The 12,528-nt window shown below is 38.9% G+C and overlaps 1 protein-coding gene across 2 annotated transcripts in view; it reads right to left on the bottom strand.

The window, feature by feature from the left end:
* Positions 1 to 743: 743 nt before the first annotated feature.
* CNOT7 (CCR4-NOT transcription complex subunit 7) overlaps positions 744 to 12,528 on the bottom strand; it is a 23,669-nt gene continuing 11,884 nt past the window's right edge. For both annotated transcript variants that reach the window (XM_019526095.1, XM_019526094.1), the window contains exons 5-7: positions 10,796 to 10,940; positions 5,331 to 5,441; positions 744 to 2,413 (exon numbers count right to left, since the gene is read on the bottom strand). In XM_019526095.1, the coding sequence (XP_019381640.1) occupies positions 2,285 to 2,413; positions 5,331 to 5,441; positions 10,796 to 10,940 (385 nt within the window). In that variant the 3' untranslated portion in view covers positions 744 to 2,284. The remainder of the gene's footprint in view (positions 2,414 to 5,330; positions 5,442 to 10,795; positions 10,941 to 12,528) is intronic.

Consider the following 12,528-nt stretch of genomic DNA (forward strand, 5'->3'; position numbering starts at 1 on the left):
GATTTTCTTCAGAGTGTAACTACATACCCCCAGAATGTTTTAAATTAATGGCTTCCACCTAAAACAGGATTTCAGCAAGTCTTAAAGCACACCTAAATCTACAAGGTCAGCATACTACTGATCTGTATAGGAAATTATCTAAACACTTAGTAGTTTTTTCTCCAATTCGGAGCTGGAAACTAAAATACTAGTTTTACCCTTGCAAACCAAGCTAGTACCAATGAAATAAGTGGAGATGCACAGAAAGAGAACCCTGTTAAATTCTGAATGGACAGAAATAGCCAGTGGTGGAATCACTTGGGTAGCCACTGAAATGCTCTTTCAGACATTAGAAACATGAATTAACCTGCATAGCACAGTGAATCTCAGCCAGGGTGCCAAGGCACCCTGGGGTACCTTGAGATCCTTTCAGGAGTTCAGAAGGTTGTCACACAGTGTTAGCACCGTTAAGTTTACAAATGATCCACAAAATAAACCTAGAGTTTTCAAATGGAAGTCTGTAGTTGTGGTCTTTGAGTTCTTTGCAACAGAAAAAACTATTTGACCAAAGAAAAATAGAGCAAAAGGGGGTGAAAGTGAAGAGCTGGCATTTTCCAAGGGGTGCCTCAAGTTTAGCCAGGGGGGCTGTGTGTCTAAAAAGATTGATAACCACTGGCTTAGCACAACAGGAAGCATGCAGGAATTGAATTAGCTGCAACATACATTCCGGTAAGAGTTCTACAATTAAACCACCAGTCTGTAGATATGTAAGAAAACATTTCCGAAGCCTTTATTTACAAAAGCTTTAAAAACAAATACCCTCTGTTATGCAAATAATTCTTTGTTTTAAAAAGGACCACCCAGTTACATTATTGTAACTCAATGAAAGAAGAATATGTTAAATTACAAGGTCAACAGATCAATCTGGCAAACATTTGGAGATTTGCTAATATTGATTTTAGTGTAGATAACACACACACGCACACACACACTACGGCGTGCATTCCATCATTTCAGGTTAGTATTTAGCTATTCAATAAGTCTTCCTCACAACTGCTCTGTACACATGCTATGCATGGTTAAGAGAAAAGTATTTTACGGTCCTTTAAAACAATATATATAAAATATATTGCTAAGATATACTCAAAAATAAACTAGCATTACACTCCTCAGGTAACTTTATTATCTAAGTTATTTATATTTTGTTGTTTTACAACAAATCTGTACCATCGGTCTTTGTAGCAACTACAAAAGCACAATTTATCTTCCTTGTGATTTAATATTTCAATTCAGAATTGAGTTTTTCAAGGTCTTTGGGTTTTATCTTTTAACTAAATTGACTTGCAAAATTCTCAAATCAAGTACATAATAAATATGACTTTATAAAATAAAAATATATAAAGGTATACATTACTGGAATAAAAGCTAGGAAATGAATCCAGGAAGTGTGCCATTACAGAACTACTGCAGTTCCAATATCCTTAGAGACTTTCAGTGGCAAATACAAAATCAAATATCACACAAGATTTTTCCCTGAAGGGTGTAAAGCTGGTTTTTAAACACTTTGCTGGTTTTCTATCCAATCACAGAGCGGTTTTAAAGCAGCAGGCCAATTAGAAGCGGATGTGCGCAGGATGTACTTGGATGACTGAACACCAGTAACATAACAGCAGTTTAGTAAGATTTCAGTAGTTTGTTTTGCTTGAACAAAGGTTATGCAGTGAATGAGTGGTGTTCTGTGGCTTCAAAAACCAAACATATACAGTGTGAACTTGGAAATTGTGGCAGACTATTGTTTTTCTAGCTGAGGGCAAAATCCCCAAAGCTTCAGATAAAACAGAGGATCTGAGTCAGAGTCACTCTCTAAAGTGCAAATTTGATGGTCCACAATCTTGAATAGCTAAAACTCCTGCATACTGGAAGGGATAGACACAAAATGGGGGAGTTAGTTAATTCAGTGCTTGTTAATTTGGGGAAAAGGGAAAAAACAAAACTAAGACCAACTAGGTAAGTTTACCAGACAATTCATTATGATTTAGTTTTCCCCTTCTCTCTGCCACACTGAACCTATACATGCTTCTTTACAGATGGGCTACAATGGGTACAAAGCCAAGTTTAACCCAGAAAATTCTACATATCAAGATCAAAAGTCTGTCATAGGAACAGTCAGATTTAGTATACAGAAAGGCAGAAAAGAAAGTGTGGTGAGACAGGGGAAAAAGCCTTATTGTCCAAGAGAATCAACAAGAGATAAAACCTATATACAAGCATGTGGAGCTCAAAAAACATGGTCTCCCATTTCATGTCATGACTGTTTGTTGGCTTCTTCTTCATATGCATTTCCCGTGCCGTTTTGTACATACGATGAACCAGAACCAAGGCCATACAAATGGCCACAATATTTGGCATCATCAATGTGATCTTCAAAGAACATCTAAAGAGAAGTCAAAAAAGAGAAATCAATACTGAAAAGTCTGATTTTTCATATATCAAGCCTAAATGAAAATCAAGAGAGACAATTAAGGCAACAACATACAATCATTTTCCTAGCCATCTAAAGGCGAACATATAGTATGCTTCCTTTTTATGAAAAAGATCAAGAGAAGTATAAGCTGGTCTCTCAACATACCTCTTCTGACAAAGCAGTGAACTGCAAACGCTTGAAAATCCTGTTTTACCTCAAGAATTATAGCCCGCTTACTTTTGTTAGTTGCATTCACAAAAGTGTCTTTGCACGTGAGTTTTACATGCCTTCTCCTCAGCAGTCTGCAGGGCCTCTATCATAATGATCTAAAATCTACATGTTGCTCAGTATGGTGTTAGGTACTGAGTGCATCTTGAAATACAGAGCAAGTATGATTAAAGAGTTTTTTTTATCCACCAGCCAAAGTTAAAACTAAGTCTACATTCAGTGCCATTACTCTTCTGTGGCTTGTCCTTGAAGCTAACTGTAGACTGTATTGCAGGTTTTGGGGAAGGCTGGAATATGCATTTCTTTGTCAGCTTATTTTGAAGGAATTTGACTGAAAGTGAGCTGCAAAGTTAAAATGAATATGGAATTAAGAAAATACTAATGTAGCACTTTTACAAGCATTAATTAACAAGGGAACATACCACAGGAGCCAAAAAAACCCTATAGTATTTAAGCACACATTCTATTTCAGAAACTCCCCTTTTCCACACAAATCCCTGGGCACCTATCTAGGTTTCCCAAAGACATTCCAAGATGCACAGCTACGAGACATCACCAAGGTCTGAGAATCCAGTCAGAGACATCAGGGATATCACAGAATGAAGCATTGTAGAATGTCTTTACAGAGCAAATAGTGTCTCTCTCAAAGGGTTTAAGAACAGAAAAGCAGTAGTTAAAGAAGTATGACTGAACTATTCTTTTTCCACCTACTGGATACCCCCCCACCCCAACCCAAGTAACACAAATTTGAACTTAAGGCAGCTCCAATTTCCATCTTTAAAGCAAAGGACTAGCTGTGACAACTTCCAGACAGTACACGAGATATAGACCATCAAATCCTATAAAAGAACAGATGCATCTACAAGGATAGCCAAAAGGTGAGGACATAAGGAAAGGATATGGAATAAGTATCAAGAGAACAGTGCGTAAAAGAAATCAACAACAGGCAACATGGAAAAGAATAGGAAGAGGATGGACACAGGCAGAAGAGTTAAAATGCACCGTCTGAAACCATCCATCCTTTCTCCCCACAAAAATGATTTGTTTAGAGCAGCATTTCCTATGTGCATGATATTGCTGTCCAGAAATTTATGGACAGTATCATTGTCACTGCACAGTAGGAACTTTTATTTAAGGAAATCTCTATAGTTTTACCATCACAACACACAATGTTTTCCAGAGGTCTAAAACTCTGGTGAAGGACAAGTTATAATTTGCAATAAAAACAGAGGTTGCTAAAAGTGAGACCATGCTGAGAATTTTAATAGGTTTTCTCTTCTCCCTTCCCCCAAAAAGCCATGACAAAGTATAATATTACAACTATGAGATATGGCTGTTATTTACTTTTCCCATTGTCTCTATACTGTTTAAGATCATACTTGAAATTTGAAGACATGAATTTAGCAACAATGGGCAGACCTCAGTGGGAAAGCTTGAATATTACCAGCCTATACTCCGCTCAGATCTTATCATAAAAAGAATAGTCCTATCCCGCAATTCTAGTCTGGGCCCTGCAGGCCAATCACAGCTTTAAGCCAAATCACATGGAGACAGTGTAATGTGCAGTAAGGACTGGCTGATGTCACAGAATGTACTACATAAGTTATGTCTCAGTATGGAACAGGCCAACTCAATCCAAGTAATCTTCAAAAATCGGTTGGCTTGACCTGCTAATGAGGAGGATTGCCCCTGTTTGAGAATTAAATAGGACCCAGATTTTCTGGCACGAAGCCAGAGTTGAGATCCACTGACTCGAGAAGTTTCTTAAGCTTCCATTCGAATACGTGTCCCCTTGTTAAAAATGGAGCCTGTTTATGTGCAATTTCTCCCTGGAGCCAACCTGATGATTAAAAAAAAAAACCAAAACAAAGCAAAACAAAAAAAAGCTTACCTGGTTCATATTTGGTAAGTTTGTAAGCTTAAGTTAACCCAGGTACTAGAGACAGACAGGTTTGTTTACCCAAGGAATCACACTAGAGCAAAGGACAAACAGAAATGGAATGCACCATCTCAGACAGCAACTTAAATATTTAACATATTTGCAGTTGGCACGCTGATAAAACCATCCAGTGTAGATGGGCCCATTTTTACACATGGCTTCTGTCAGGCATATTGTACAACACCTGGAGGATGGGTGAGCAGAAGCTCCAAAAGAGAAGCCAGGGACACCTGTCACAGTCAACCAGGAGACTCCTGGAGCAGGTTGCAATCAACAGTAGCTCACTCAAGCAGCTCGCACCCTCCCCACAGTAGCTGCCTTAAAGATGAGAGGCCCACAAATGGCAGAAAGGAGCAACAGGACAGGAGGCAAATAAGTATGTGAAAGCAGAGAAGAGGAGACGGTGGTGGTGGAGCATATTTAATGTGGGGCAGGGGAAGAAGGGGAGCCTACTGACTCTGCTTGAGCAGGCACTGTTTTTAAAACAAACAAACAAACAAACAAACAAACAAACAAACAAACAAACAAACAAACAAACAAACAAACAAACAAACAAACAAACAAACAAACACACTCGTTTGCCCTCTGGAAAAACTGGTAGACGTTCCATTGCCTGAAGAGGTGAAAGGTACTTGTGCATCCTACTAATGCATAATAGCAACTTAGGGCAGACTATTTTTGTCCTAGCAAGTTACAGCAGAACACAATGTGTGCACTTACTTCTCTCATTTTGAAAAAGGCCATTCCTGTGAGTAAAGAATCAGATCCTGCCTGATGCTGTGGTCCTATCCTTTCCAGCTCTAGCTGCTCAGCAACTTCTTGCAGTCCACCCTGAAAAAGGAAACAGCATTACAAAAAGTCAGGTAATTTAACTGGTCAGACAATTTAACTTAGCAGCTATTTCTACGTTTAAAATCAAAGCAGCACAAAACAAACTCAACCCCTTGGCACAACAGTGCAAGCAACAGGACACTTTAAAGCACTAATGACTGGCTTAGAGAAGCGATAGACATCGTCACCCCAGCAACTCAGAATCAAAAAACTGGCATGGCAGTGTTACACTGACAACATCCAGAAGGACTAATGCAGCGGACAAACAGATTCATACATAGAAATGTTTAACTCCAAACTTTTCTTTTGGGTTAGAATTTAAAAGGTGAACAATAATGCTTTAAAAACAAGCAATTTAAGAGTCCAAATCATTAAAAGAACATGTGAGCTTTAATGTGTCTTCAAATAATTGGCTTTCATCTAAAAATACAGATTTTTCTTCACTTACCTGACAGACCCTAAGCTCAGGGTTCTGCACTCCCCTCACAACACTTCAAAGTACCACAAGCATCTAAAGCAGTATCGAGTCCAGGAAAAAGGTATGGTTCAGGAATCAGAGCACCCTGAACCCAAGTGGCACAGTTGGAAAATGAAGGGGGAGGGGGAGCAAGTGTGCAATCTTCAACTTAAACATTTTATTAATGGCCATAAGGGGAGTCAAAATAAGTTACCTTGTAAACAGGTTAAATAAATGTTAAAAGCTATACAAAGGCAGCCTTTGCATAAACAATCATTGCAGTAATTTACTAAACTTGTTATTTAAGATGGTTTTCAAGCCACATGTTGAAAGCTACTAGATGCAAAAAGGATATAATAGCCCACGTGCAGTAAGGATGAATTTTAAAACACTGACTATCCATGCAGCAGGTTGATACAGGGCTTAAACTGAACTGCTCCACGGACTCTTAAACTGTAGCACATGCGTGCGTCACTGGTAACCTGTAGAGCACCCTTCAGTCTTCAAGCATATTTCTTCCCGTTAAGCATAACTCTGTGGAGAACTCTTAGCTTCCAGCAGATTGTGACAACTAAACATACGCCTCATATCTTTGCCAGGTGTATTTTTGGTGGAAATTCAAATGAATTAAAATTTGCAGAGAATGCCAGGACAGATGAGGAAGCAAACCAGCACAAATAAATAAATAAATAAATAAATAAATAAAATGGAAAAAGTCAGTACCAAAAGGCAGTACGACAAAATTTGGAACTCAAAAGCAAAACCTACATCTGGGGAAAGAAAACAAAGAGCAGACATGTACAAAGTAAAAGGTGGGAATCTAACTGAGCAGCTACAACCACTGCCTTCAACTGAGTATTTTTATCTTTACGTCTTCGTTGTGTCCTAATATCACCTTTTCATACAGTTAGGTTCTATAGCAATTGTGGAGAGGGTATGAACTTGGAAGGAGAGGCAAAAATCAGTAAGGATTGTATATTGAGAAACCAGCTACAGCTGGTCCCTCTGAGACAGGGACACTGAAAGATTAGCGACCTCTGGTTATAATTAACACTAAAACAGCTATTGACCAATTCAGCTTTTATTTAAAATGTCACACAAGACAGTGGCTACTACAAGTGCAAGCAATGTTGTCACAAATCAATTCTGCTCTAGACAAATAAGTAGGTTCTTCCTCAAATTGATCTATTGGGGCAGACAATTACAGTGTAATGGATCCATATAACTATATAAGCATGTGCAATAAACTACCCTGAAGAGATATCAGCAACTCTGTATGACAAAAATCAGTTACACTTTTTTTTTTTTTTTTTTTTTTTAAAGAAGTTACCTTCAGGAATAAAGCAAAGGCAGGTAGACTGTATTAAACCATCTCTCTCTCCGCTGGCAACAAAATTACAACTAGGAAGAAGCCTCAAAATGCTTCCCCCGCCCCCATGTTTAGCTTGAGACTGTCAGTTTGACCTCTGTCACTATCTGAATGTGGTATGTCAATTCAGTGTTACTTAGCTTCTCCTCTTCAATAAGCAAATGGGAGCTAAGGGTAGGAAGAGAGAAACTAAAGAGATGTTCTCAGCTTTTCAAAGTGTATGAATGAGAACAACTACACAAACAAGCCTAATTAGAATGTAGTTCCCCTTAAAACTCATGTCCTTTTAAACTAAAAAGGGCCAATTAAAGACAGCAGGCACAAGGTTACTTCCCTCTTCATATACAGTTAACTACATGACTGTCTACCAATTCTAATTTGGCTCAAAGGTCCATTAAAGAAACTTCCTTGAATGTATTCCATTTACAAAAGAAAGGGAGTAGTTACTGACTACAATGTCTGGAATACAGCGAAAGTGAAAATAATCGAGGAACTACTAGTGATGGCACCCTCTTTGATTGTGAATAGTGCCCAAGATTCATCAAGAAAGATCCTTAAAAAACACCCACCTATTTTTAAACTATTGACCAAAACTGTCCATCTCAAAATGACAACAGTTAAAAGCAAGAGAAAACTTCGCATATCCCCAGAGACTAATAATGGGATACAAAGTCTCTCTTTTTGGTCACTCTTTTGGACACCAGATCAAAAAAAAAAAATAGTAACCAGAGGTCTATATAAAGCATTTCACCTGAAAATATTAAATTTCAAGACAGTGCTACAAGTTGCCAGTCATGCCATGTTACTTGGCAAGTCTCACCCTTATAGAAAATTCAGACATGGTCCAATATAGCTATGTTATCTGTACAGGTCTTCATTACCATAATGTCTCAGGGTTTATTTCTATAGGGCCATTTCTCTGGTGTAAGCAAAAAAATTAAAATTTATAGTGCACTAGCTAGTAACCGTCTGTGTGGTCAGCCTCATTGGACTGTAAGTGTCCATGGGAAGGCGCTTAGTACAGAGAAGCTAGCATACTGTAAATTCACACCCTAGCTTACTAATGTCTGCAGAAACATCCTAAGCAGCTGTGTCATTCACATATTGATCCTCAATACCACACAAGATGGGGAAATAATATTTACCCCATATGTTTAAAGGTGTTTGGGTACTCCCCTATTCTAAACCTTTGAGAAGCTGGGATAACGTAATTTACTTGAAGTCATACAGGACATCTCTTGGGGGACCCAAGTTTAATTCCTGGCTTAACAAGTCCTACTCTAATTACTGGGCCTTCCTTCCCCTTTGGGGCAGGATTGGCTGTCTGGCTGCAATGACAAGTATACCATTTCACTTCACACAGAAAGAAATATAGGATAGGGAGTAAGAATTAGTGCTGTTCTGTTCTTCTAATAGTGTTCCGACTAGCCTGCCAGGAGAGAGCTCCATAAAATGGTTACAGCCAGCACTCACACAATCTTATTCCTGTTCCCAAAGCAAACAAAAAAAATGGTTTAAGAAGCATCAAGTTTATAAAGAATTGTGTCTAATAAAATGAACAAGAAGTAGTTGGTTCATGTCAGTAGACAACAACTGCAGAGACATTCAATTCACTGAAGTTTAATAAAGACTTGAAAAGAAAATGCACAGAAGTTAGGCAACTGTGTATACAAAGTAATCAATTTGACTTCTGAAAACTCAGACACTAACTGCTTCACTAGCTTCATTTCAAGCAGTTGTTCTCAGTTTGATACAAATCCACATGACTGGCAGCATTTCATTGCTGTGGAAAGTAATGAGATTCTTTCAGTAATGCCTGAAGGGACAGGGTACTCCATATCTCATCTCTTATCATTACTGGTCCGGTCAAGGTACCCAGAATTTGATCGTAGGAGTCCAAACCCGACTTATTTTTCCAACTTTGAGAAGTGTTCTCCATTCTTAAAGACTGAAAACTCCACCATATTTTTACAAAATGCCACTTTGATCTTCCCAAACAATGCACATCACGTTCTTCAAATGCAAGTGTCATAAGGAACACACTCAACCGTGTAACAATTGACAAGTCTTTTCCCCACCCCCCAAAATCCTTATTATCCTGAAATTTGTTACCCCGGCCCCCCAAGTCCATAAAGTCAAGTACACAGGTAATGGCTGGCAAAAGAAAGAGCCAGTGTTAAAGCAGCACAAGTGTCTTTTCTGCTCATGATGACATTTTATTCATTTGTTTTTTCAAATACTTCTGCAGCTCTGTATCTACTTCATTTGTCCCTTGGCCCCAAGCAGGGGGAGGGAACAGGGGGAAAACTGTAACCGTCTCTAATATTCTTCAATACCCAGCCATCTCCCAGACTGGTGTAGGTTGCCGTCAGAATGCAAACTCCTGACCAACATGAGGGCAGCTTGTTTGTAACTGAAAAAGGATTGGTTTTCCCCATTCTCAGTGTCAGACTGATTAGCAGAGATGGTGGAAATCGTGCTCTTTTCTTCCTAGTCATCACAAGGACAGTGGTTGAAAGTTACATGTCCTATTTAGATATTGACAAAAAAAAAAGTTTAGATCCATCAGCATTGTGTAGACCATTGGCTCAGTATTTTGAAATAAAAAACGTGGCAAATTCTCCCTTATTCAGGATTTGGTTGTACTATAGTCAGTCAAGTGTCCAGGTTTTCATTTGGGCTCTCATTCAGTCAGCCCATGTTCCCGTGTATTGCCTTCCGTGAGTCTGACAGCCTCACATCAGTTGCATACTTTTCATTTCATCACCAAACCAGGCACATGGGCTTCTTTAGCCAGAACAGCTGTAATAAACCAGTGGCATATTTTTACCTCGCTGTCTTTGCCTTCATGCATCCATTCCTATTTCATATTCATTCTCCCAGCCAATAAAATCTTCTCCAAATCTTATGCCTAATAGAACAAGGAAATTAGTAGCCTAACTGGCTTGAAGAAGTGAGTTCCTACACTTTATCTTTTCTAGAAGTCAAGAGTTGCCCCTGAGCCTAGGCTGCTGCTAAGCTTCACCTACAGAACCACCTGATGCTCCCACCACATTCTTCCTTTTCATGAAGCACTTTTGCACTGCCATAGCCATCACTGCATCTTGCTTCTAGCTAGAACAACTGCAGCCCTATAGTAAACTAAGCAGTGAGGAAAGATGCTAAAGCTTCTGGAGATGAAGTTCAGCTCTCACAGTCTGATAAATGAATGGTGAGGGATTACTTCCTAATACAGTTCTATTGTGAACAGCACTGTTTATGGCACTGCCACTAACATGGGATTGGTTTGTTATTTTTAAATAGCAAGAAGCTACAAGACTTGAAGTGGATGCTTCCACCTGCCTCTTACATTCTAGCAGTAACTTTACCATCAAATGATCAAAATTCAGTAAATCAGAACGATGGTTGGAGAGTAATACCATCAAGGCAGAGCTCACTGCAGGACAAGGTAGCAAAAAGTTTATTTTATTTTTGTAGAAAATTGCCCTCCTAGAACACTGGTTTTGAAGCACAAATCAAATGGTTTACCTTTAGATTTTTGCAGCTCTTCATGAGATATTTCACATCGTAGATAACAGGGAAAAACAACCGGAGTATCTCAAAAAAGTCTAGCTCTTCTTCAGGTAAATTGGAGTTTGTGAGGATCTTGATTAGATAGCCGAAGTCATAACCACTGCAAATTAACCACATAAAAATAATTAACAGGTAGATGACTCTACAAAGACTCCCATCTCCAAAATAAAACTGTTTAAGTTTTATATATGTATATAAATATATTAAAAATATATAAAAATAAAATAAGTGGTGTTTTGCAAATAAAGTTATATTTAACTACACAGAAGACAGATTGTTACAGTGCAGTTTCCAGAAGGCATATCTGCACATCATGAGACTACAAAAACAGATGCATCCTACTGGCAGTCTTAGAAGCCAAATGATTGAATGAACCTTGACAACTTGACCCCTCTAGGTTTGGCGGTGACTACACTGCACTGCCCTATCCACCCCATGTAGCTGATGTTTCAGTTGCCAAGTCAGGACCTACTGCAAAGATACATAACTGATAACTGGATCTAGGTGAGGATGGTCCTGCTTTAAGCAGGGGGTTGGACTAGGTGACTTCCTGTGGTCTCTTCCAACCCTACTTTTCTATGGTTCTATACATATATTGCTTTGGCTCCTTGCATAAGCCCTGAGGTTTCTGGAGAGAAGAAAGTAGAGGTTGGAAGTGAAGGATTTCTTCTGTTGTATATAGATTGTGTGCACTGGGGTAAATTTTATCTTCATTAAGGCTGCATATGCCCTCTTCTTTTACCATGGTTCTGACAGCAGTACAAATCACTTCATTTCAGCCTCTACCATCTTGTCATCAGAAGGCCATGAGCATGCACACTGTTTGACTATTCATAGTTACCCATTTACTGTAAATTACGGTCAGGAGAAAGAATACATTATACATATAAAAAAAAAAAGATATAGAGGGGTGCCTTAAACCTAAAAAAAAAGTTAAAGTACCACTGAGTTATAGACCATAAGCTCTTCCATGCAGGGGCTCAGTGCATCTGTGCAGCACACTGGGGTCCAAATCTTATCTAGGACATTTGGGTGTTATTAACAAAGTTTGTGGGACCGTTTGTTTGGTTGACGTTACTCAACTACCTATTCCGCAGATCCTGGAGAGAGTTTCTGCATGCTGGGTGCACATACCTGTGTAAAAATCCCACTAACTTCAAAGGCAATCAGGGCCTGAGTATCCTGGATGCAGTTTATACCTACTGCAAATGGAATTGTGCTTACATATATGATTTAGAACCACCATCTTTTTTAAAATCAGTTTGATTGTATTCATGGTCTTACCATCATACTACTTAAAGGAAGAAAAACTAGTAAATCCTAAGTAGATACCCAAGAATGGATCATTTCCTGAAGTCCACTCTCAGAGGCTACAAGAAAGGTACAGCTGCTTATGCTCCTCCCAAGGGGGTTTCCTGTATGCTACTGTGGATTTCTAGTTAAAGGAGGCAGGCACAGCATCTAAGGTTCCCACTGCTGCAGATGTCCCTTTGAAGCTGTGCTGGCAACACTCCAATCTCCAGCAGCAGTCTGATGCCTTTGCTCCCTGGCTAGTAAATGTAGGAGCTTCAATTGAGACAAACGGGGTAAAACTACAGAGCAGTGAGCCCAATTACTTAACAGTTAAACTTGAGACCATGAAAGCAATTATTTTGCTCACACTTGCAAAAAAAAAAAAAAAAAAAAAA

This window comes from Gavialis gangeticus, unplaced genomic scaffold, assembly GCF_001723915.1.
Source record: "Gavialis gangeticus isolate Ggan-Ray unplaced genomic scaffold, GavGan_comp1, whole genome shotgun sequence".
NCBI lineage: Eukaryota > Metazoa > Chordata > Crocodylia > Gavialidae > Gavialis > Gavialis gangeticus.